This window comes from Thamnophis elegans, chromosome 14 (assembly GCF_009769535.1).
Source record: "Thamnophis elegans isolate rThaEle1 chromosome 14, rThaEle1.pri, whole genome shotgun sequence".
Lineage (NCBI taxonomy): Eukaryota > Metazoa > Chordata > Lepidosauria > Squamata > Colubridae > Thamnophis > Thamnophis elegans.
Genome location: NC_045554.1, coordinates 23,527,721 through 23,554,792, shown reverse-complemented (window position 1 = coordinate 23,554,792; position 27,072 = coordinate 23,527,721). Strand labels below are relative to the sequence as shown.

The window sequence follows — 27,072 nt, the reverse complement described above, 5'->3', positions numbered from 1 at the left end:
GAGAGGAAGAAAACCTTGACTAGAAATGCATACTTTTTCCCTCCAGAGATTTGGAATTTATTTGGATTCATTCATTCATAACCTCCCATCCCCCCACCCCGTTTCAATCAAGAACATTGGTGCTTTGGGCAAAATGGTGTGGCTTGTGGGGGAGGGGCGGGGTTCTCTGCTCTCCCCATTTGCTTCTGCAGCTGAAGCCTCCAAGGAGCCGAACCCAGTTGCTCAGTTGGTGATGGATCCCGCAGGTCTGGCTCTTCGTGGGAAATAGTTTGTTCTGGCAGGAGAGAAAGGGAATTTGCGCTATTGTGGCTGGTGCAATCCGGCCAAAAGTTTATTGAACCCCCTTTTCTGGCCTGCCTGTCGGCACCCCAGGGCTTTGACCAAATTACATTTCTGGGATTTCACAGCTTGAGTGGGCCTGGTGTACCTTTAAGGGGAGTGGAAACCAGGGGCCTCTCCCAAATCTAGCTGCCCTCTTTACTCACACACAACGGTGGTTTAGTGAGTTTATTAATATTCCTCAGCAACTGAATGCCATTAGCCTCAAATATTACTTAAGAAATGTATCAAATTATTACAAAATTACACTCATATGGACTGTCTGAACAAGGTTTTTTAATAGATTTTACTATCCAGTCTTGCTGCAAGAGATAAGAGACATAAAAATGCAGCATTTTACAGCTCTGGGTGTGTTTTCTCTTCTTCCATTATCGTTTTCAGTTTTTCAGGGAGGGCCTTTAACCAAAAGTCCACATAGCTGTTTCTCAGTTTCTCCGATTTCCTTTGTTCCAAGTTTAGTTCGAGATATTCTTCCTGCAGACCATAAGACGGCCATTCTACCAGGCCTTCGCCATTCGGATCCCTGGAAATAGCAGAGCCAAGAATTCAGTTTGCCTTTAGCATACTCCCACCACATAACACAACCATCCAAATTCAGTGCTTCAAAATTGCCAAACTCTCACCCGTTACGGGCAAAGTTGCTCCAGTATTTCATGATTGTTCTGCTAAGCTGTTTCTCATCCTCCGTAGCTTCACCTGTGCAGAGCACACAAGAGAAAATACTTATACCATTCATAATCTAATTAGAATTTAAAGGGTTTAAAAGGATTTCCACCTATTCATGGAGAAAGTTTACTAGAAATTCCCATCTCTCTGCAATGACAGCTAAGTGGATTTCCCAGAAAGTGAACCTGAGATTTTAGATGTCAGATTCTGGGGACACTGAGAAGCCACCTGCGTTAGGAACTGCTCGGCAGGATGGGGTGTGGCACTTGGCCTGATCATCCGATGGGATATTATTTGAGGGGCTGACAGCCTTGCCGTGCAGGGTCCACCAATATGTCCTCAGTTTGTGACTGAAGATAATTGATTTGAGCCACTTGAACAGTTAAGACAGAATTTTGCAAAATCAACACAGGGTTCTCCTAGTGCTTTTTATTTAAGCATGCCAGCAACAAACATCTGGGGTTAAATGGCTTATTAACAAGCTGCAGTTAAACTGAGAATCACTGATCTGAATAGAATCAAACTAAAGCTGATCTGCAAACCCCTGGTAGATTTCCTGGTCTGGACAGGATTTCTGGGTAAGTTTTCCATTCAGTCGTTTCAGGCTTACTACCTGTGAATGACTTGCTTCTCAAGAATGGCCCTCCAAATACAAAGCCGAGTTCATCGCCATGGTCTGCCTTTACAAAATCTGGCTTTGTATCTTTGAATGCTGTGGGACGATGCTGGAACTCATAAAAGTAGACCGGAGCAGCAGAATCTACCAAACATAGGAGAAACAGAGAAAGCATCGTGTCAGTGTTTTTGCAACACATCTGACCAGCACACAAGTAAATGATCTGCAGGATTCAATTACATAAGAGATTTCTTTATACACAATACCATACAGCAGAATTCAACATACAAAATCAGGAACACAGGAGCAATATTTATAGAAGCAAGTCATTACAGAATAGAGAGATACAGAGGGCATATATTGTACAAAAGCTGCAAAGTTACAGAGGCCAAACCAACTTTTATATACAGCTAAGCGATGCCCAAAATCCAAACTGCCTCTTATGGCCACATATAAAAAATTACTATGCTTCAGTTTCCAAACATCCCCATTGGCTGACCTGTTGCCATGTCTATTCCAGTCTATGAACATTTATACTCTGACACATTATGGCCGTGTAGATCAGGAATCGTGGGACGTGTTCAATGGGAGACAGGGGTGGGTTTTGGCAGAGACTATTGCTAGTTTGCTCAGGGGTGCACCTTGTCCCTGTTCCCGGCTCTTTGGGAGCCTGCTTGCAAGAGAGCAGCTGCCCAGCACCTCTTGCCATGTGGTGCCCACCCAGCGGACAACCACTACCCTCCAGCCAGGCAGAACGCCACTAACTGATCGAGCTGTATCCAGAAACTGGCACCCATGCAAAAGCCACAGCCTGGGCCAGCTCCCCCTGCAGGGTCAGGGCCTCCCTCCCCCCCGCATCACTGAGGATGGCTTCCTCTGTGGCTTCCAAATCCCAGCTGGAAGCCACTGGAAGCGAGAAGAGGCCAGTCGGGCTGCTGCTCTCTTGCAAGCAGGCTCCCAAAGAGCCGGGCACAGGGACAAGGTGCACCCCTGAGCTGCCTGCTGCTGAGTCTTCTGGGAGCCAGGGCAGAGAGTGTTCTGGCAGTAGCCACTCTGGGAATGTGCTTCCCAATCTATGGTTCCAACTCCATGTGGAGCTGCAGCTCCCTCGCCACCTCTCTGCCCCGGCTCCAAGAAGACTCGGCAGCAGGTGGCTACCCAACTGGCCTGTTCTCCACTCTGTTTGGAAGCCGCAGAGGAAGCCATCCTTACTGCTGGGATGGCAGCGGCCCTGGCTCTGCAGGGGATCTGGCCCAGGCCATGTATCCATCGGCTGCAAGCTCCTCAAGGACCTGGTGCTCACGGGCTTTGCCCACATCAACGTGGTAAGGCCTGGGAGGTGCGCAAGCGCAGAGGGAGACAGGCGCTTGCACAGCTTGGTACCTTCAGGCCACTTGTGTTCCACCCCCACCTCCCGTGGGAGGAGCGGGGCTTGATGGCGGCACACAAAGGCAGCTTCTCTCTGCCAGACTCCCGGCTGTGAGTGTGAAGGCTGCCCAGGGATACCCCTCGTGAGTGGTGTTCTGCCCAGCTGGAAGGGGGGTGTCTGCCGGGTGGGCACCACGTAGCAAAAAGTGCCAGATGGCTGCTCTCTTGCGAGTGGGGCGGGAGTTTGCAGGCGAGGGGGATGGATGGATGGGAGATGGGCTTGTGCCAAGAATGCTGGGGAGAGATAGAACGAGAGGCAGCTCCCGATCAGCTCAGCTGATTTGCGAGTTGCAATTAAGGGGCCCAGCTGCCATTAGCTGACTGGGGAAGGGAAGAGCTGCCTCCTGTGCTGGCCACGCTCACTCCTTCACTAGGGCTTATTTTGGGGGGAGGGCATATATTTAGGCTCTCCCCAAAAATCAGGCTTGGCCTTATTTGGGGGGAAACAAGGTACTACCGACAAGTTGACACCTGAAGAGGGTCATGGTCCAAATGGCTTCTAATCTCTGGTTTGACTGGTTTTGGCTGAAATGGCAGAATGCTTCTTATAATGGCTAAAATCATTAAAATGACAACAATCTATTTTTTGTAAACTTCAAGTTAGTTGGGAATTGTATTTTTAAGTTATTTTTGCCAGAAAAAGCAGATAGAAATTCTGACTTGAGTCTCCTGGTTACCAGTTACCATGGGGGGGGGACCTAATTGGTACAGCTAAAACCCTAAAACAGCCAGAGAGGTCTCCACCCTTCCAAAATATCTTGTTTGGTGGACACCAATTCTTGCAGCCCTCGCTGTGACCATAGCTGATTCCTCTGGTAATTCCAACAAGCTAGGCTTTTGTCAATTATTATGCCTAATTATAAAAAAGACTCCATGAATAACTTGGGAAACTATTATTCCATTAGTTTGTTGAATGTAATCAGCAAATTATACCTGAGCACTTTGGGGCTGACTGGAGACCAAAATATCTTCACAGATGAAGAGGTTGATTTTATAACCACAGCAGAACAAGAACTGACCTTTGCTTGGTTTTCCAATATCGGGTCAAAAAATATAGTACTGGGCCCAATGGGGCTTCATACAAACCCTTTCTTGACATTAAATTCACCTTTGCTCTATTTCTATTCTAGGGAAAACCTATGGCTTTGTACATGAACTCGCCTCTGTGGTATCTTGCTGCTTGAAGAGAAGGTATGACAAAGATGGCATCTTCCATAATTTTTTGAAACCGACTGCGTAACTCTACAGGGTCTTCAGTGGCTTCCAAATACTTATCCAGTATCATCTGCATAATCTCAGGAGGGTAATTCTACCAAGAAATAAATATATATTTGAGACACTGAGCATTGTTTTGCTTTTTGGCACTTCATTAACATGAATGAACTTTCACTGACAAATCTCATTAATCATGCCAATGTAGTTTGTTTGACCCTCTTTCATCCTATGTGAACCCAGCCACCCTAACATAATCAATAGGAGCGGGTTAGTGAAAGCATGTCTGCATTTATGTAGTATGAGAAAAATAAAATACACAAATATTTCAAAGACATTACATTAGAAATGCTCTGCTTGTAGTATGGGAAAGAATCAAAGAAAAACATTACATAAAAATACCGGTCTGGCTATCCAAGATGGAAGCAGTAATACATCCAAATTACAACATATAAAGATATCCTAAATGAACAAGGGGAATTGAAATCAAAACAAGAACTGAAAAATCAAGGACTTGATTTGTCCTGGTGGTCACTTATGCAAATACAATCAAGATACAAGAAAGAGGCAGAAATCTATGGATTTTACAAAGAACCTTCAGAATTAGATCATATATTTTTAGGGACAAATGATAAACTAATAAGAAATGCATAGCTACCTATTGAATTTTAAAAAGGAAGAACAAGTAAAAGAAACTATGACAGTATGGTCCAAATTTTTTGGATACACTATAGAATTAGATAAATGGCAAAAACTCTGGGAGAGAAACTATAAATTGACTGTGTCAATAGCCTAGAAAGAAAATATCTACAAAATGTTTTGGGTGAGATCTGCCACCAGCAAGAATGGCAAAGATGTCCCAAAATATATCTCCCACATGCTGGAATATAATATATATATAATTTTACATGTGGTAACAGCAGCGAATTGTATAAGCACGAAACTGGAAAAATGAAAATATACTTATAGATGAAAATGTAAAAAAGAAAATACTAGAATGTGCTGAAATGGATAGATTAACATTGAAAATTAAGGATAAGGAGGAAACAGAATATTTTTTAGCTTTTGAATTATTTTATCAATGGTTAGAAAATAGAAGCAGAAGTTAGACATTCAGAATAAAGGAGGATATGTAAATAAAAATGAAGTAAATCTGCAATTAAATAATGAATATTCAATAAGTAAACATGATGATGAATAGACTTGGATGATAATTACAAAAGTGATGGTTATACAATATTTATGCTGATATTATTAACTAATTATAGATAAAACTGAATAGAGCATTTAATTAAACAATGGAAAATGTTTAATGAGCATATGTGAAGAATGATGAATAGATTTTGAGAATAATAGTGATAGCTACTTTATGTATAAGAGTTATTATTTGTATTTAAAATACATTATAACCAGTCAGTACACTGCCATTGTGGATATGGAAACTTTATAAATAACAAAGAAAATTGTGTAATTAAAAATAATAAAAAATCCTGGTATGTAAGATTATGGGCCTAGGTTCTGTTGCAGAAAGTATTGCAGCAGCAATAAAAACTATCCTTCAGCTCTCAGCTAACAAGTAGAAGGCTGGAGAGAATTTTAAGTCAAATATTTAACTATGTAGGAAAGAATACTGTGCAGAGAGAGCAACAATTAGGGGGTTGGAGGCTAAAGCACATGAAGAACGGTTGCAGGAAGTGGATATATCTAGTGAAGAGGAGGACCAGGAGCAACAGGATGGCAGTCTTCCAATATTTGAGGAGCTGCCACAAAGTCAACCTATTCTCCAAAGCCTCTGAAGGCAGGACAAGTAGCAAAAGATGGAAACTAACCAAAGAGTGAAGCAACCTAGAACTAAGGAGAAATTTCATGACAGTGTGAGCAATCCACAATCAGCTTGGCTCTGGAAGTTGTGGGTGCTCTACAACTGTGCAGCCATTTGTACAGAATGGTCTAGGGCAGCAATGGCAAACCTTTTTGGCTCGCGTGCCATAAGTGGGGGGAGTGCAGGGGGGTCATGTGCAGCCGTGCTGCACCCATAATGCAATGTCTGACACCCCCCAGTGCGTATGTGCATACTACAGGCGCTCCCCCCTTTTTTTTGCATGCATTTTTTGCCTGAAGCCTTCGGAGCGCTCAAAACGACCCTCCGAGCAAACCGGAAGTCCGTTCCTGAACTTTTGGTTTGTCCTTAGGGACGTTTTTTTGCACTCCAGAGGTTTCAGAGAAGCTCATGAAGCCTCCGGAGGGCCTCCGGGGGGGGGGGGCTCTTTTCGTCCTCCCTAGGCTCCTATAAAGCCTCTGGAGCCTGGGGAGGCCAAAAAATGGCTTTAAAAAAAGGGTGAACTCAGCTGGCAAGCGTGCACATGCGCGCTGGCCAGCTGACAGGGCAGCACCTTGCGTGCCCTGACAAATGGCTCTGCGTGCCACTTGTGGCACGCGTGCCATAGGTTCATCATCCAGGGTCTTGGGTGTCCTACTTGAGCAGGGAGTTGAAAAAGAGACCTCCAAGGTCCCTTCCGACTCTGTTATTCTGTTCTGTTGTTTCCTTTGTTTACAAACCTTTATCATAATTTAAACCATTTTCTTTGACATTTATTGCTCATTACTGAAAACTTTATGATAATTCATACATACGTATAGTCCTTGCTGACTGACTGCCTTGTTTAGCAACTGTTCAAAGTCACAATGATGTAAAACCCAGTTCTCCCACCACTGGAGGATCCCTTGGTCCCATGGTCACCAGGCAGGAGCTTCCACAGGTAATTAATGAGGAAAGCGGAAATCAAACCACGTCACGGTGGCTGCTGTCCCACACGGCTGTCAAATGGTGGGGTGGCTCAGAAGCTTTTTGCCATCACAAGATTTCCCACTTAGCTTAGAAATTAGTCACCGCCTTTGTGGCCATGTGGCAATATCACAGCTTCATTTCACTTTGATTTCTTATTTTTATTCTTAGAAGCTAAACATTTTGTAAGCTCCAATTAAAAGGAATGGAAAGTTCATTGGTGCTATACAATGTGGTTAGCCACCTTCTGCAGAAATGTACGTATGGATGAGAAAATGTATGAAGGTTGGTTTCCAGTGCGGAAGCCTGGCTGAATGAAGATAAAGGTAAAATTCCTGAAAATATTGTGCCCCCCTCCAGAGGCAGTGAATTGTGCTGAATGCAGCCTAGGGTGGGTCTGATTGGTTATTTACCATTATTGGATATAGGTGAGTTAAAACAGGGACAAAGTTCCAGGTGTCCACAGAAAGGACACAGGGAAATTGCTGAAGTTTCTGTGAACTTTTGTAGCTTCTTGTGGGCAGGCAGTGCCATTCTCCCAATTGTCTGCCTGTTTAGACCCAATTATTTTAATACATTGTAGCCTGCTTCTAATTTAAAATGTGCTAACAGTTCTGTAATATTATTCGGCAGTATAAAACACCCATCATTCAGTCACCCTGGGCTGCTGGAGGTGGGCTAGTGAATCCCACCTCTGCTCTGGGCAAGAATCCCAAAGACAGATTCGCTGCTGTCCAAAGGTTGTCCAGCCATTTTCTCCTTGGATTTCCTTCTGGGGAGGGGGGGATCATCAGGAGCCCTCATTTCCATCAAGGCCATTTGGGGAGCAAGTCCTGATGGCAGTGGTTTTAAAAACTTATTTTTAAAAATTGCTGCTAAGAGGCTGAAGTACAAAGCAACTACAATATTTTGTCGTTATTGATAATCAGACTTTAAGTACACTAATTAGAATAAAAATATTCAAAAACATCAACTAATTAACAAAAAATATATAAAATAGGCATCATAGTTGAAACACACAGCTGGTCTGCAGTCCCCCCTTTACATCCTTCAGAAGAGTCCTTCATCTTCCTCCCACGAAATCCACCTCACTCAGAATGGATTTTAATTAGACTTTCATGGCATCCCAGCTTGCCAAGCCATTCTGTTTAACACAGCTTCAAAAGAAGTACCATATTTTTCAGAGTATAAGATGCACCTTTCCCCCCAAAAGAGCATGGAAACGTTGATGCATCTTATACACTGAATACAGCCATTTTTGGCCTGACGACCCCCACCCCAGCATCCCATTTTTGTGAAAAATGGGCAATAAATGGGCAGTTTTCGCAAAAACAGCGTTGTTTTTGCCTTTCCCCACCCCCCAGAAGCACTCTGCAGGCTTCAGCAGGGCTGGGGGAAGGGGAAAATGCCCCCATTTCAATGAAAAACAGGGGTGTTTTTTCCTTCCCCCTGCCTTGCTGAAGCCCACAGAGTACTTCTGGGGGGTGGGAAGGCAAAAACTTTTTTTTTTACTTACCTCTTCAAAATCTTGGTGCGTCTTATACATCGGTGCGTCTTATACACCGGTGCATCTTATAGTCTGAAAAATACGGCAATAAATAAAAACTAACCACAGGAAAGCAGAAGAATGGTGACCAGGCTAAACCTGTCAGCAATGGCTAAAAAGCTTCCCATCGCCCTGCCCTGGAGAAGGGCCGGCTGGAGGGCCAGCAGGTCCAGCTTCCTAATCAAGCCATTTGCAACCCATCAACTAACATTCCACACAAAGTGAACTTGATGAGAGAGATAGAAAGAGGCTTGTCTGATACCCAGATGGAGGCCATTCGCTGCAAGGCGGCTGCAATCCTTTCCCGATCCATGCCTTCTCTGATGTATGAAGAATTTTGTACCAATGAAGACTGAAATCCAAAAAAAGACATTTCAGAATCTCAACTGAACCTAAGGAGGCACAAATTATAAAAGTGAGCTACTGGCAAAACTGTAAGTAGCCATTAATGAATTCAAACATATTTTGTCACAGTGCAATAAGCACTTAAAACCATTCATATAAAAGAGTTTATAAACAAGCTTGAGGATGAATCTCCAAAAAGGAATGTTTTTTAAGTATAACAAGTAATAAACTCTTGGCATGACATTAGGAAAGTGTACTGCATCCACTCAACAGTGAGTGCTTTGCCCTCTAAGGCTGCCCTCCCCTCTGCCTGCCCCATGGCAGCCAAGACAATGCGGGCTTTGCAGGCCCTCCATTAAGCACTGCTGCCACCCCCTACCCACATTCAGTCTGCCCCAACTCTGCTGGCTTCTAAACCAATTCAGGATGTACTGTGCATGCCCTGCCCTCCTCTCCCCACGATGTTCACTGTTTGGCTTCCTTTTGCTTTCCTTTTTAGGCAAGGTGTGTGGTGATAGGTTGTGCACATGCGCAGAGCAAGAGACAAGGCATTTGTAGTCCGTGCGCAAGAAAGAGGGGAGACGATGGCTCCTGTTTGGGGATCCCCAGAATATAATAGTGTAAATCGTCTGCTTTAGTTTGGCAAGATTTCCATCTATGGCTGAGGAAGAATAAAGGAAACAGCTTAGAAGAATCGCAGTGGGTCTATCTTGGTTTTGGAACCTGACACCCAAGACTCTTTTTCATTTGGCCTCTACTTCTATCATGTCATGTTTGTTGAATCCGAATCAATCGATGAGTCAACCTCTGGTCTGGACACCCTGTGTGGGATGTACAAGAGCTGCCCTCACCTTTCTGGATGTTCCTCACTGACCCCTCTTGGACCACTGGCCAAACTCTTTCTACGAGGCTTAGCAGCCAGTGTCAGCATCTTTCCCTTTCCATAAAGGAATAACAGCATCTGCCCAATTCTTATACAAACTGGGCAGCTGCTCCAGAAATAATTATATTCAGCTACACAGCATCATGTTATTTTTCAGTATTTTTCAGCACTTATACTTCCTTTCATGACTTTTTTTCCTGGCACCAACATTTATAGCAGTGGTTTCAATTCCCCTATCTGACATACCATTCTCACACTTGGGGTTAAGAGTTTTGGCAGTGCAACTATATTATGAGATAACCCAGGAGCAAAACAGAGCACACACCACACAGAGCCTTTAGACCAGGCATGTCCAAAATCCGGCCCAGGGGGCCAATTGCAGCCCATTCTCAAATGTTGAGTGGCCCGCAGCCTCTTCTCCCCCACCGGCTCAGCCTGTCACTCATCCCCCACCAGCTGGCGCTTTTTCCTTCACCACCCAGCAGTTCCTGCAGCTGTCCCCTATGGCATCCACGCTGGCTGAGCACCACCTTCAAGGCTGGAGGTTCTATTTCACCAGAAAATGGTAGTAGACCTGAGTCAGCACTCTGGTTGTGTGACTCTTGTGACGCAAGGCTCGTGTGTCCATTTCTAAAATGGCTAACTGTAACTAAAAAAAGGAAAGTGGACAGTGAAGGGCCACCACTGCCAGGACAAGTGGAAATCCTTTCAAAGACTGTCAGGCTGATGGTCCCACACATTTCACCTCACCGAATCTGGCCCTCCTTGCAAAAGGTTGGCCACCCCTGCTTTAGACAATGAGTAGTGGTTCATACATACATATATACACCACTATGGACACAAGGACAGAAACGAGATACATGATGAGAGAGAAAGAGAGACATTCCTAGTGGCCACCTATAACTATAACACCTATAACGTAGCAGACTTGTGTGGACTCCACCAGTGTCTTAAATTGGATATACCTATAGTGCTGAATAATCCTCATTGCATCAGCTCACAATTTACACGTTACAACCTTCCATCAGTTGCCAGCTATTAAACCTTCAGTACCTACCCCAAGTCTATAATTTTATGCTTGAGTCATTAAAAGTCTGTGAAGCTCCTCCAGCCATTCCAGCACCTTCCTAGTCAGTCTGGTCTGCTTCATTAGAGTTAAAACTGAAATATGTTGAATATTAGTAGTTAGCATTAAAACCTTTTCCTGATCTTGTCAAGGGAGGCCAGAACAAAGAATTTTTGAATAGCATCTGCAAGTACTCTGGGAAAATAGGCACCCCAGGCTTTGCAATTATTGCATTGGTAATATTAAGATTAAAGCATCTAATAAAGAATTTCCCTATTATACTCAAGCATTTGCTTTTTTGGCTTATTTCTAGGTATTTGTTTTTAATCTATATGCTGCTCTGAGACAGGTGTGGAATTGAGTGGCATTATAAACCTAATACATGAATGCTTATTAAATGTGCTGCAGATATCAGTAGCCTACAGGAGTAATCATGGCTATCTTTTCTGAGTTAAATGGAAATTTCATCACTACAACAAAACCCATTTGTGACTTAATTTTCCCACAGTGCATTGGAAAGAGTTGGCCAGCAGCCCAGAAGAGAGGAACATCTCAGCCAAACTCACAAAATGCAAGTTGCAACACACACACACACACACACACACACAGACACAGACACAGACACACTTACACTTTCTCCTGCTCAACCCAAGACTCATTTAAGAAGAACTGGAAGTGCTGAAAGTAGGAAGGACAATGCTGGGCTATTTTCAAAATATGCCCAAACTGATCTCTCTTAGAGTTACTTATCGGGAGTAAACTATTTTGTGAATCACAAATCACTTACTCCATAGAGGAACCATCCATATTCATTATTATTCACCCCAATTAAATATGGGACTGCGTGAAGCTCCTTGGAGGCCATAATTCCTCTGGTGCTTTTAGAATGAATTCTCCATCAACGACTGCAGGGATAAGGTGAAGTTCCTGGGGGGGAAAGTTACAATAATGCAAAACTGGAAAGGTACAGAAATGTTCACTTTGACGCTCAACAAAAATTAAGAAAATTTAAACTTCTGCAATCTCTGAGGAGATGGGCGGTTAAAAAATATGAAAATCAACCAATCAATGAATGTCTGTGTGCCTGCCTGCCTCTATAGAGGTTAAAAACCATCTGGCCAAAAGCTGGAGCTGTGATCTGAGGCCCAAAGGACCCATCCCAGGTATTATGTTGCCTGTGAGCTGTGCATCTCTCCTGCTCTCAAGGGATCAGGATTTATCCTTGATTATATCTGATTGTTGCGCGGCCTCATTACAGACTGGGGGGATGGGATCGGGTGGTGGTGGCAGACAAGCTGATCCTCTAGGACCCAAAACTCATCTTAAAAGAAAAGGTGCTTTTTTCTTCAGCTCTCCAGCAAGGGAGAGGGAGACCCTCATTTCATTATCCTTCAAATCTTTTATCTTGATTTGTCTTGATTTCATTTAAGGTCTTTGATGGCGATGAGCCACCAGGGTCCTTAAGACCTGGGCAGCATAAAGTTCAGTAAATGTTTATTATAGACGATCAGTAGGCTCTGAATGCTGCAGGCTAGCCCATCTCACACTGACACCCGGAAGAACCTGGAGCAAATGATAAAGAGAAACAGATGATACCAACCCCTCCCCTGCTCTCCCCCCACCCCACAACCCTGTAATCAGGGTTTCAATGAAGAAGAAAGTGGAGGAGGGGGGTAGAAACCTGGATGGTTTCCTAAGAAGCACAGTGAAGGTGAGAAACCACAAAAAGAACCTGTACATGAGATAGAAAAAAGAGGCGAGGAAACGCACATACAGGCATTGTAGGACTTTATGGCTGAGGTCAAGAAAGCTTTCAGAATGAGCTGCTTGCAAAGAAGGTTAAGAAAAAGGTTTTAATGTTTTTACCCCATTAATTTGAGTGAAGAAGAAAAGAGAATGCAATTTATCTTCTATTCTCATTCAGTTTTCTCCAAGATACAGTAAAACAATCTATTCCACCAGAAAACTGTGAAGGGCAGGATGAAAATTTATGATTGCTAGAAACAGAGTCAGGAAGAGCTCTTTGGTTGAGTTTGAGTCACCTGACCCGACAGAATCTTGGAGAAATCCTAGAAAATCAGGGGGGGGGGGAGAGGAAGATGTCAAGGACCAAAATGGCACAAATATCTGCAATTTTCAAAGAGGGAAAAGAAACCCCAGGGATTCCTAGACATCTGATGGCTGGGAAGAGCAAATCCTAAAGACTTTGACAATTGTTGGCAAAGGTCTGTGACTGCAGCCTCATTTACCTGCTGATTATATATGAAGAGAAGTGGTTTGGAAGAAGATGTGCCTGGTTCTTATAATTGAGGGAAGAAAGTTCATAACCTGCACAGAGCTGATAACAATCTCCCTACAGCCAACATGCAGAGGGCCCAACCCTTGGGATTAAAGGTCGAGAGCCAGGGGGAAAAAATTGGAACTAGATTAAACATTAACGCAGAGCAAACTCAGCATCCAACCTTAGTGTCAGAAGTGCCAGCCTGCCTTTCAGCTCCCTTTGCTGGAGGCCAGCCTGCCACAGACTATTGGGGTGGGGGGGGGAGCTGCAGGAGGAGGAAACGAAGCTACTCATTGTAGAGACATTGGTTCACCGTTCCAAGGCCAGAGGCCTCAGCATGGGGGGCGGGGGGGTTTCTGTAGAGATTCTCAACCATCCAGCTCAGGGTTGTCCCAGAGGGGCTTTTTTCAAGAGGCAACTGGACTTTCTCATTTTTTCTTTTGAAGATGTTTCACGTCTCATCCCAGAAGCTTCTTCAGCTCTGACAGAATGGTGGGAATGGAAAGATTGATACTCCTTGCAGGCAGTTTGCCATTTGAGAGGGTCCTTGAAGCACTTGGAGGTTGATCTGTGTCCTGAGGTTACTTGAGTGGTGCAAATGGTTTCTGTAGTCTGCATTTTTACCTCTGGAAATGCATTGGGAATGGGAGTAGGAATGGATAAATCCTTCTATTCCTACCATCTAGTCAGAGCTGAAGAACCTTCTTAGATGAGAAGTAAAACATCTTCAAAAGAAAAAAAACAAGAAAGTCCAGTTGCCCCCTTGCAAAAGAACCTTTGGGACTCAGAATGGAATGGAATAGCTCATTATCTAGCCCACAAATGCAGGAATTGTTACCAAACAATTCCTTCAAATGTAACTGGACAATAGGGAGAAAACAGGGGGAGGCATGGAAAAGGGAAAGTTAATTAGGGAACCTTCTTGTGCAAACCTTTAGTTCTGGCATTGCTGTACTGTAACCAGTTGGCTTTTAATAAAAGTATACCTTTTATACAGATGAAGTCAAGAGTCTTTCTTTCCTAGGAGACCAGGTTGAGGTAGATATGACATTTAGAACTGACAATATGAAGACATTGTGGATGTTTTCCCCTTTAGAATCAACCATCAATAGTAAAGGAAAAAGCAGTTAAAAAGATACATCGATTAGTTGCAGGAAGGCTAAAACTACTTTTACTGAGATTGGCTGCAATAACAGAATCTTGCAGGTCTCGTCGTGTTGTAGTTCTCCCCTTCAACTAATGGTTAGTGAATTAGGGAGATGTCTGCCTGAGCCACTTGTAAATCTCATCTGGGTGTTTTGGACTCAACATGTTTTGTTCCTTGTTCCTTGGCCTTGGTTCCCACATATCTTCAGCAAAACCATCTGACTTATTTCATAGAGCAGACTAGCACTTGGTAGGATAGCAATGAATGCTTTGGAAAAGATATTAGGATGTCAGGATGAATCTTTATCTACAAAGACCAGTTATGTGAAGGCAAAGGAATTCCTTATGACACTCTATGGGAGTGAAAGTTGGACTCTGAAGAAGCCAGATAGAAAAAGTATTGATGCTTTTGAATGGTGATATTGAAAAGGAAACCAATGGATAATTAAAATTAATCTAAAGTTTTAACTTAAAAGCACTGGCTTTTGCTGTAACAATATGGGAATTAGGAAGGGGATGCATTCCCTCCCAGCTGGTTCAAGCCTGTTACTCAAGGCTGCAGCATCCCTAAGATGACCTGTTATCACCATCCCACCTTGGAGTTCTCATAACACCGTTGCAACATCCCATCCTTTGTGTGGGAATCTTCAGACTCCACCTGACTTCTCTGCAATCCCTTCTCTCAATAAAAGTTCCTTTTGAAATCCCGTTTCTTTCAAGAGTCATGCCTTCCTGAGAAGACAGCTGAGGCAGGTCTTACATTTGCACTCAATGATCTTGACAGCTGCTCTCCATTTGTTAGATTCTGACTTTTAGTGGGGGAACATCCTGTCAGTAGAATGGAGAATTCACAATTGTAAACCTTCCATTTCTTACCGGAGGCAACCTGGAAATCAGTGAATTTAGTTCTTCTTCAGTCTTGTTCCGTAAGCAGAGCAGCATGGCAGGACTGGTAGTCACACAGTCGGCAGCAGATGCCACTTTCTTCAAGGTGGAAAAAATATGCAATTTAAATGAGGTACAATTGACATTTATCAAAGGGGGATACAAGGCTGTGTCCCTGCTTGCAGAATTTGATCCCGATTTAGCCTTTTCTGAACTTCCACATCCAGTAGCTTGGAATTTCTACAAAAGCAGGACCTGACCTCATTGACTGTATACAAGGAGGGCATACCTGGGGAAGGGACTGTTCACCCCTCCCAGGTGCCTATAATCACTGCTGGGTCTCATGTGATCAGGGTGTGTCTCTCTGCTTCTAGGAGTGTGGGGCGATGCTGAGCCCCCCTCAGCGCCTGGCAGCTGGGCAGCAATCAAAATGCAGGACATTTATAGGCACAGGCTCTGCGGGTGTGGTCAGGATTTGTCCTTCCCTACCGCTTCTGGACCAATGTACTCTTTGACCCCCAAAGCATTTTGATGGCTATTTCACATATGCCTGATCTGTTATCTCTTTCCCAGTTTTAACAGTTTTGTGGCTCACTTTTATTTACATTAAAAAATAAGCCAAGTGAATATTGGGGTATCAGCGTGCATTTCTCAGACAATGGTTACTTACCTGAGCAAGGATTTCTGGATGCTGGGTGAAGAAGCCGGGGAGCTGGACGGTTCCACTCTCAGAGATCGCTCTGTGAAACAAACCCTTGGACAAGGGGGATAAAATCTACCCACACAGATAGGCAGAAAAGGACATAATATTTCATCACCTTTTGAAAGGGTCTTAATAATAATATATCAGACTTCTTTTGAACAAGGAATTTGGGGAACATTAAAAATGCAGATCATCTCTGGAGCTGTGATGCTAATGGAATTGGGCATGGAAGTCTGTGAGGTGGTATGCTTTTTAAAAATGCTCTGTTATTATCCAGCCAGTTAAAGGAGGTAGAGAAATTCTCCTAAACTTTAATCCTGAGCTTTGGCCAGAGTTGGTTTAAACAGCAGAGTTGCTTAGATAAAACGACGCACACCACAAGAGTCTTGTCATTCAAGAACATTTCAATATCTGCTTCAATTTTCAGAATTTGAAAAAGCGGCTGTCTTTAGAGTTTGCCAAGACCACCAATTCAGTGTCTGGGTTGCTGCCAGCTGATCAGAAACCTTCTACCCTCTAGTCTCTCCCCAGAGTTTTGCAGCCAGAGTTTTCTCTGATGGTTCTTATTTGCACAATGGGCTTAATCAACGAAGAAGCAGCTGCGTCCTCAACAACCTACGTTTGTTTAGTTTTAACCCTGCTTAGGGTTCTTGTGGTTTAGCCAGAACATGAAGTTCTGCGTCCTGCAGGAGTCAGGCTAGTTTCCCACTCAAGTCACTTATCTTGTGCAAACCCAGCTAGTTATGAGGCTATCCTGGGCACAAGGACTTATTGGTGTTCATACTAGAATTCATCTCATAGGGTGGAGGCATACAGAAGTAAAACTGGGGAAATCTTAAAATCAACTTAATAGAACAGAGTAATAGACTTGGAAAGACCTTCAGAGATCTTCTAGTCCAACCCCCTGCATAAACAGGATACCATGCACCATTCTGGACAAATGGCTGTCCAGTCTCTTCTTCAAATCCTCCAGTGATGGAGCAAACACAACGCCTGAAGGCAAGTTGTTCCACTGGTTAATTATCCCCACTGGCAGAAAATTTCTCCTGAGTTCCAGGTGGGATCTTTCTTTAATGATCTTCCACCCGTTACTTCTTGTACTGCTTTGGAGAACAGGTTGACTCCCTGGTCTTTGTGGCAGCCTCTCAAATTTTTGAAGAATGATAGCCTGTCGTCCTGGTCCTCCTTTTCACGAGACTAGCCATGCCCAATTCCTGCAACTGTTCTTCATCTGTTTTAACCCCCAGCCCCCTAATGATCTTTATGGCTCTTTTCTGCACTTTCTCCAGAGTCTCAACATCTTATTTATAATATGGTGACCAAAACTGGATGCAGTATTGCAAGAGTGGTCTTACTAAGGCTTTGTTAAATGGTACCAATATTTCATGTGAACTCGATTCTATCCCTCTGTTAATGCAACCTAGGATTGCATTGGCTTTTTTGGTTACTGCCTCTCACTGTTGCCTCATATTTAAGTGATTGTCCACTAGGATTCCAAGCTCCCTCTCACAGTTACTGCTAGTGAGCCAAATTTCATCTAATTTGTAGCTGTATATATTATTAATCTGATTAATAATAATAATAATTTGTATCTGTACAGATTATTGATCTGAATAGAAAGCATCAGAGGCAGATCTTACCCAAGATACAGAAAACTGTAAAGCCAGGAGCAAAGGAAGCTGGAGAAGTAGAGATCAAGCAGTGAAGGACACAAGGAAATTAAACAGAAGTTTCTGAGGAAATAAGGATACCTGGAAGGTAGTCTCTTACTGGATCTGTAATGCCCTCCCACTAAGTTGCAAAAAGCTTTCAAACTAACTCTGAATGTCCATGGCCCAAAACAAGGGATTAAATGGGATGTACTCTGTCAAAGGTCTTTCAGCTGTTTGTGACACCACATACCCACCTGAGCCCCCACGCTGAATCCTCCGGCAGACTCCCCAAAGATGGTCACACAGGAGGGGTCTCCTCCAAAAGCCTCGATGTTTTCCTGAACCCATTGGAGAGCTGCTACTTGGTCCAGGAGCCCCCAGTTTCCAGAGGCTTCTTGGGAGCCAGTGCTGAAAGAAGAAAAGCTCAGAGTAGCCAGTCAAGAAAAGGATGCTCTTTTGTTCTGGGCATTTCTCAACCAGTTATAATATTGAGGAACAGATGGAATAAGGCAGTTTTTTGCAAAGTCGGGATATTCAGGTCTGAGAAGTTCAGAATTTCCATGTATCCAGGCAGCCCTTTAAGGGGTGTTGCTCCAAGGTTGATACACAACCATTTGTTTCTTCCTCCACAATCGCTCAACTTCAATTTTCAGATCGTAGTATTTTGTTAGTGCTGCTGCTGCTGCTGTTGTTGTTGTTGTTGTTATCATTATTATTATTATTATTATTGTACAATTGTATCACAGCGGCCAGTTGTTTCGCCGGATTTGGCATTGGTTACTAGTCGGGCCCCACCCAGGGGCCTAGGAGGAGAATTATTATTATTATTATTATTATTATTATTATTATTATTATTATTATTATTATTATTTTGGATGAATGGTCTAGAGAAGCAATGTCAGCATGCATCTATGCTTGCTTGCAAGCTTGCAGCAGCTGTCATAAAAATGGGGGTGGGGGGAGACAGCCATGAGCACTTGGAGGGAAAGTGTACAGGAGGAGACAGTAGAAATTTTTTGTAAAGCTTTGCAACTGCCAGCCTGGACTTTGCTTATCATCTTCAAGGCCAATTCTTCTAGCTTCGGCATACAGAAGGAAGCAACAATGCAGCCGAATCAAGAGACTTTCCAAAATATCTTCTGGCCAATGACTGAACTCTGGTTGCCTGGCTGTATGTGTGTGTGTGTTTTGTTTCTAGGTTTATTTCAATTTGATGCTTTGCATATTTTTGCTTCAGATCTTACCTGACTTAGCTGCATTCACTTCTTTGCTAGTAAAAGTATCTTTTCTCCATCTGTAGAGCCAAGGGTTTTTCTTTCCTAGGAACTGGGTAGAGGTAGCCCTGACGACCACCTTTTTTAACTTATTTCATTAAAAGGTATGAAATATCATGAGCAGTAAAAAAGCTCAGGCTTTTCAATAAAATATGCTAATTGAGAAAGACGCTACCAAAAATTCTGGATGTTGAGCAACCTTTTCTACAGAAATATAGTGAATGCCTTCAGAAAAAAGCTGTCTTCCCCTTTTCTTGGTAACAGCCTGTTCCAAAATTTAGTCCTCATTCTATCATACTAATTTCCCCTCTGAAAATGGATTCCTGATTGTTAGATTCTCTCTTTTCTCCTCATTCTTTTCTGTTCACAATGATCATCTATGCAAACTGGTGTTTGTTTTTTTCAATTTTCATGGTTTTCTTTTATTTACATAGATTTAAGCTCTCTTTCTTCAAATTGTGACCAGGATTACTTAAATAAGAATGACTAAAATATTAGAGAGAGATCACCAAATCATTCATGCAGTACATATCATTTCATATAGTAAATCCACAATGATATGAAAAATGCATCAAAATAAAACAGGTAAATGGCGTATGCAAACATTCTAAGTTCCACAAAGCTGTTTTCCAAGCTCTAAATCACCACTTTCCTCTCAGCAGTTTTCAAGTAAGTTCCCAGGTGCCGATCATGGGTCGTTTTCTGAAAGCTGCCTTTATTATACATAGATTAATGGTGGAATAGATAACTGCTTTAGAATTTCTTTATGATTTACTGAGCTTTAGTCTGCAAGCATTTGCAAACTATAAAAGTCAGCTAAGCCGCCTGTGCCCCAGTACAGGAAATGGGTGACGGGATGCAGTTTGGGATGTTTTCTTAGGTCTTACAACTTATTTTACCTGAGGAATCCAACAATCCCCAGCCGGTACTGAACTGCCACTACCACCACATTTCCATAAGCGGACAAGGCTGATCCGTCATACAATGAAGCCCCGCCATTGACTAGGCCACCTCCAGGAAGCCAAACCATCACCTAGAAAATAGATCAGAAAATTGACCATCGTTGAAAACTTAATTGTTTCACCTCTGTGCCAATATTCAATTGATTATTGGGTTGATTACTTAACTAGAAATTTATGTTTAATGGGGATAGCGGAATAAGGTAGTTGGAAGGGAGCCCGACATGGCCTGTGAACTCTAAGACCTCTGATCAATCCCTCCTTGGTTTGCCTGGCCAGCAGAACCAAATAGGGAGAAACCTCCCTTCCTCTCCTCTTCTCTTCTCTTTCCCTCCCTTCCCTAAGAAATAGGAAAAGAATTATGTTTTGAAAACATGGAAAATAGGGGTTCTACTCCGACAAATCTTGCACATGTATATAATACAAAAGGGAGAATTGTGGAAAAATGGTTAACAAATCAGATTCCCCCCACCTTTATTCTTCATACTGCTCCTTTTAAATAGGAACAACCCAGACTTTTCCAACTCAGCATCCCTCTGCTCCACTTAAATATGACTGAACGATTCAGTTAACGACAGTTGCTTGCGAATCGCAGGATTTCAGATTCAAAGAGCAGATAACATTGCAGAAACTTCCAGAAAAAAAGGAGGAGGTATCTGCTTTTTTATTAACAACCAATGGCATAAAAACGTCACTACACTAAAGAAATTTGTGGTGTGGACTTGGAAACAATATTCATTAAGTGCATACTGTATTATGCCCCACAAGAGTTTTCTTCGTTCATCCTGGCTGGGATCTACATACAAGCTGGTATAAAGAAGGCATTGCAGAGATCGCCAGGCTCCCTATCACTGTATTAGGTGGTTTCAGCAGTGCTCACCTAAGCCAGGAGCTGCCAAGGTGCACTCGGCATGTCAGCTGCCTCACCAGAGGCACAAATGCTTTAGACACTGCTGCTCAACATGATGCCTGTCGCTCCCTAACAAGAGCAGCTATGGGTCACTCTGACCCCTGTAGGATTCGCCTCGTACCTGTTTACAAGCAAAGGCTTAAAATCACAAAGCCAATAGCTGAAAGAGTGAAATCTTCGACAAAAAAGTCAAATTAAAGCTACAGGCTTGCCTCAACTACACAGACTGGGACATTTTTGAAGGTGCCTCAGCAGACTTGGATGAACTTTTGGGCTTGAATTTTCCAGGATTTAAATTTTGGGCTTACACAACTTAGAACTACCCCACCTTTGGTCTGACTTGAGCATAATTCAAAAAACTATCTGCTACAATGTCCCACCTGTCAATGACTATTTCAGCTTCAACTGCAACCAACTGAAGAGAAACCGCTCCAAGCTCAATTGCAGAATATACGACTTCAGCAACAGAGTGGTCAATGCCTGGAATGCTCCACCTGACTCTGTGGCTTCACCCCCAAACCTCCATAACTTTAACCTTAGACTGTCTACTGTTGACCTCACCGTGCATAAGTGCACTAGCATGCCTACTGTCCCTGTCCTACTGCCCCCACTTATTTGTATCCATTCCCTGTATTCATAATCATGTTTATTATACTTATAGCTGTTATCTTACACATGCTTGACAAAATAAATATTTATTAAAAAAAATTCCCTGAAGGTGGGCTCCAGCATGAGCCTGAAAGCTCAGAAGACAAAACCTCTGATTCCGGTGACTGACTGAATCAAGGAATGTGTGGCATGCAAGAAAAGCTAAGAGAAAGAGAGAGAAAGGAAAGTGAATGGTATCATTTTACCTACAGGCAATTTAGCCTCCATGTCTGGGGTGAAAATATTCAGGTAGAGGCAATCTTCAGACACCATCAGGTTGGGCAGTGTGATATTCACGATCTCCTTTAAAACATCTACCCATCCCAGGTCTTGCAGGCACCTTGAGCATAAACAATACAGAAATGTGCATCAGGAGCACTTTGGGATCTCAAGGGTTAACCTGGAGAAAGGGACTCTGGCAGTCAATTGCCATGCTCCCCCCCACGCCCCCACCCCGCAGCACTTCTGAGCGGGGGCAGACACTGAGCCACTCTGTAGTCAAGAGGCAGGTGGGCCACTCACTGAGGCTCTGGTGCTTTTCCCAGCGACTGAACTGGAAAAGCTGGTTCTGGATGGCAGCCCCCACCCCAGCCAGGCAATCGCTCAACTTCATAGCTCTGCCATTCTTTCCATCCCACCAAGGCTTCTTTTTTTTTTTCTTTTGAGACCCTTCCAGGCCCACCCAGCCCTTTTTCGAGATGCAGAGGAATGCCCTCACGCCCAAAAGAGCCCAAAAGAGCCGAGGCCACTGCCTGCCTGGCTGGTATGTCAGTGTGAACCTCCGGTACCTCCTAAGACATCTGCAAGACGAGGATAATTTACTAAAACAAATTAGAGATCAAAGTCCAATGCATATAAAGAGACTATATAATGCATTAATAGAAATGGATTCGGAAACAGAATTAGTTAAAGACTGTATGATAAAGTGGGCACAAAATTTTGAAGAACCAATAATGTTGGATACATGGGAAAAGATCTGGGTAAGAAATGTAAAAGTTACACAAGCCCAAAATTTGAGAGAAAACTTTTATAAGATGTTTTATAGATGGCATTTAGATCCTAAAAAACTGGCCTCTATGTATCCGAATTTACAACCTAAATGCTGGAGATGTGATTGTGCTGATGCTACATACTATCATATATGGTGGACTTGTAAAAAGGTTAAAGCATTTTGGATAAAAATATGGTGGATTATGCAAAATGTTCTTTAAAAAAGGATAAAGTTTACCGCTCAGTTATTTTTGTTAGGTATAATTACTGATTGTACAGTTATAGAGACTAACCTTTGCATTTAATAACCGCAGCAAGACTGCTGGTGGCGCAATACTGGAAGAAGGAAGACTTGCCTACTATTCAAGAATGAATATTAAAAGTAACAAACTTAGCAGAGATGGCTAAAATATCAGCATATCTCAAGGACCATTCCAATGAGAGATATAAATTGGAGTGCAGAAGATGGATTGACTATACTTAAAATAAATATGAGGCTAAGAAATTCCAGATAGCTTATGACTGAAGAAACAAGGAATGACATAATCTGTTTAGAGCTAGCCTAGCAATGAGGAGTTAAAGCTCAATTGAAAGAGGATATTAACTTTTTTTAAAAGTTTATTTTAGAATATTTTTGTTAAAGATTTATACCCTGTATTGGTTCTGGGAAGTTTGGGGGGGGGAAGGTTGGGGGGGGGTTGGGTGGGAAGGGGAGGGGAGGGGGAGGGAAGTAAACATTTGTAAAAGTTTTTTTTTCAAAATTTTCAATTAAAAAAAAGAGGCAGGTGGGCCACTCACTGAGGCTCTGGTGCTTCTCCCAGCGACTGAACTGGAAAAGCTGGTTCTGGATGGCAGCCCCCACCCCAGCCAGGCAATCGCTCAACTTCATAGCTCTGCCATTCTTTCCATCCCACCAAGGCTTCTTTTTTCTTTTTCTTTTAAGACCCTTCCAGGCCCACCCAGCCCTTTTTCGAGATGCAGAGGAATGCACTCACGCCCAAAAGAGCCGAGGCCACTGCCTGCCTGGCTGGTATGTCAGTGTGAACCTCCGGTAGCTCCTAAGACATCAAGGGCCTGAGCCCTTTGGGAGGCTTGGCTGGCTTCCTTGGGAACCAGAACTGGAGCAGCTACTGCACACTTCTCTTGACAAGTTGTCACAACAGCCGTTTTTCCATTCACAATTCACTATGCTTTCTTTTTACACACACACACACACACACACACACACACACACACACACACACACCCTGCAATTTCCTTAAACCTTGTCAGGGAGAGATGAACTTTGATGTGTCAAAAGAGGGGTGTCCCATCCTCTTTTCCCACCTGCACAGCAACTTGTCTTTTGCTGCTGCTGCTGTGAGTGAAAGGCCAGGCCTTGCATAGGATTGCTTTCTCTTCAGACTTTTCACCAAAGACATCCAGCCAGGCCCAGCTTTCTTCTCCGGTGGTCTCATGATGTCCATCTCAGACTGCCCACCCCTGGAGCACTTGAAAGTCAGCCTTCCTTGTCTCAGGGATGAAGTCGCATTTTCTACCCAGAGCAGCAGTTTGATGAGGTTCAATTTGATGCAGTTTTACTGGATCGAAGTTGGTGGGTCGCATTTGAACATGCCAATGAGGAGGAATCAGTACACAAAGCTTCCTCCAGCCTCTTCTTTTTGAAAGCTTTATGCAGCCAATGATTATTTGTAAGCAAGGTGGCTGGGGAAAATCTCAGCTTACCTTATGCTTTATTGCACTCAAGAGTTTTATATTGTGGTGACCAAAACTGATGTATTATAAAAAAGAAGTTGAGACTCTGGAAAAAGTGCAGGGAAGAGCAGCAAAAATGATTAGTGGAGCGGAAGTTAAAACATACAAAGAATGTTTGCAAGAATTGGCTATAAGGATTAGGGGTGACATGATAGCAGTTTTCCAATATTTTAGGGGCTGCCACAAAGAGGGGGGGGGAGGAAATCAACCTGTTTTTCAAAGCATCAGAAGGCAAGATAAGAAGCAATGGATGGAAACTAATCAAGGAGAGAACCAGCTAGAACTAAGGAGAAATCTCCTGACAGTGAGAACAATTAACCAGTGGAAAAAACTTCCCTCCAAAAGTTGTGGGTGCGCCATCACTGGAGCTTTTAAAGAAGAGACCAGACAGCCATTTGTCCAGGATAGTATAGAGTCTCCTGCTTGTGCAGGGGTTTGACTAGAAGATTTCCAAGATCCCTTCCAACTCTGTTATTTTGCTGTTCTGTTATTCAATTGAAACATTCTTATAAACATATTTTTTTGAAATATGCATGTTCTGTTTTTCCATTCTTTCAGCTCCAAATGCTCCAGACGTATCCCCTTTCTAAGCTTGGGGAAAGCCTACTTCGGAGTCTGGGGAAGTTGAAGGAGAAATACAGGGATGGACTTCATCCTTCAGAGGCATCCTCTCTGCATCCTTGGAGGAGAAATTGAATTACATGTTTCCCCCTTGTTTTTAATTAAACATAAGGGGAAAACATGAACAAAGAATAAGAGTAAACTATGAGTGAATGATGAAGTGTCATGGAGGTTGTAGCTTTTCAATGTCTCATTGTAAATAACTGAATGTATTCTATTGTTGAAAAGATTAAGAATCACTGCTTAAAACTGAGAGAAACGTAGCTGATCCAGGAACATTTCCATCATAGATTGCCACCATGGTGTACATCATATACCCGATATGCCCACTGGGCTCAACACAGTCCTAATAACTTACATTAGTTTAACACATTTGTGTCAAAATATGAAATGCAGTGTAATATATCTGAAGTAAAGCAACTCTGATTAATTTCACCATTCGAGCATTGAAGGAAGACCTTACATTGGTGGGTGGGAGGTGGCATCTCTCATGTGGCTCCAGGGTTCAGGTGGTTGTGGTGGGGAAAATCTCAGGGATCCAGTTGGGGGTTTGGCAAATGGGACCCCAAGAAAGCTCTTCACAGGCTCATCCATGCCGTCCACGTCGGCCAGTTTGCCTCTCAGATGCCCATATTTGGTAATCACTTCCAGGTGCTCCTGTCTTTCACCTAAAAATTCAAGCCTAGATATAAGGACAACAAGCAGCAGACACCCATGGATGACCTTCCTAGTTCCTTCTGTGTTCTAATTTGCTCAGCAATAAGCTGAGCTGCGAGAGCCAGAGCAACTTCCTCTCTTAGCATCCTTTGACTACGGCTATTGCAACGAGGGTTTCTACCTCTAGCCTTCTCTTCCTCCAGATCGGAGAACTGCTGGTGGCCAGGGGCTGCCCTTCGTGTGGGGATAGGCTGGGAGATGAAGTGGAGATGCAAGCTGGCAAGGCAGACGGGGACAGGCACTTCCTCTAGGACAGCTTTTTGCTGCTGGGGTTTCTTAGTTTTCAAACATGTGACATCTCCATGGCTAAATCTCCAAAACACCTGAAGACAGGGCAAGAAGCAACGGGTGGAAATTAGTCAAGGGAAGAAAGAACCAACCTAGAACTAAGGAGAAATTTCCTGACAGTGAGAACAATTAATCAGTAGAACAACTTGCCTTCAGAAGTTGGGAGGTCTTCAGGAAGAGCTTGGACAACATTTGTCTGAAATGGTACAGGGCTTCCTGCTTGAGCAGGGGGTTGGACTAGAAGACCTCGAAGGTCCCTTCCAACTCTGTTATTCTGTTAAAGAGGCTCAAGCAACGGTTTGATCATCTGTTCTGCCAGACATTCATCAATGACATCTTGAAATGGCAAATGTGTCTGCAATCAACTTCAAAGCTCCCACTGACCATCCTCTGTGGCTTTGTGGCTCTATGGCTACATCCCTTCAAACAAGGGTAATAGGGTGTCATTTTATTTATTTCCTTTGAGGGGGGAGAACTTTTAACTTGAATCAGATCCAAAGTCACTTGTCACACCATCTTGTATCATATACATAATGCCCAAGCAGGTGCACCCAGACACTCACAAGGATGAGTGGGGCAGGAATCTGCCAGATCACTCCCCTGTATCTTGGCCCAAGGTAATCTGGGGCAGGGTAGATGTAAACAGCCATTTGACAGCCTTTGTCCTTCTCAAAGTGACATCTAAGCAGTTGTCACAGTTCTCTAGATTTCCTTTTGTTATTTTTAATACTCTTTTTTGAAACTCTTCAATATCTTCATAAATGACTCAGATGAAGGAATATAAGGGGAACTCATCAAATTTGCAGAGGACACTAAGCTGGCAGGAATAGTCAACACCCCAGAAGACAAGCTAGGATCCAAAAAGATCCTGACAGACTTGAACAATGAGCCCCATCCAACAACACGAAATGTAATGTGGAGAAAGTCAAGGTGTTACAACCAAGGCAGGAAAAGTCAAAAGTACAAGTACAAATTAGGCAAAATCTAGCTCAAAAATAGTAACCGTGAGAGGGTGTCCCAGGGGATGGTCGCTTAAATAGGAGCCAGCAGCCAAAAAGCTAATACAATCCTTGGTTGTATAAACAAAGGCATAGAATTAAAACCATGTGAAATATTAGTACTGCTTCAGGAATCCTTAGTAAGGCCACACCTGGAATCCTGCATCCAGTTTTGGTCACATTACAAAAAGATGTTGAGACTTTGGAAAAAGGGCAAAAAAGAGCAACTAAGACAATTAAGGGCCTGGAGACCAAAACTTATGAAGAACAGTTGCAGGATTTGGGTTTGGCTAGTTTAGAGAAAAGAAGGGCTGGGGTGACCTGATAGCAGAGTCTTCCAGGATTTGTGAGGTTACCAC

At 43.2% G+C, this 27,072-nt stretch overlaps 1 protein-coding gene and 1 long non-coding RNA gene across 2 annotated transcripts; both read right to left on the bottom strand.

The window, feature by feature from the left end:
* Positions 1 to 493: 493 nt before the first annotated feature.
* Positions 494 to 25,922, bottom strand: CES2 (carboxylesterase 2). The gene is given in 15 exon segments (XM_032231281.1): positions 494 to 862; positions 963 to 1,035; positions 1,619 to 1,765; positions 4,211 to 4,358; positions 8,855 to 8,944; positions 11,674 to 11,753; positions 11,756 to 11,813; positions 15,190 to 15,297; positions 15,869 to 15,973; positions 17,808 to 17,961; positions 19,727 to 19,860; positions 21,555 to 21,684; positions 25,174 to 25,378; positions 25,549 to 25,750; positions 25,866 to 25,922. Coding segments are annotated over 15 exon segments (1,863 nt in total). The 5' UTR covers positions 25,908 to 25,922; the 3' UTR covers positions 494 to 675.
* LOC116518048 lies at positions 22,010 to 24,261 on the bottom strand. Its single transcript, XR_004256499.1, has 2 exons — positions 23,381 to 24,261; positions 22,010 to 22,123 (listed from the first exon to the last, which is right to left on the bottom strand). It is a non-coding gene; the product is annotated as an uncharacterized LOC116518048 (long non-coding RNA).
* Positions 25,923 to 27,072: the final 1,150 nt, after the last annotated feature.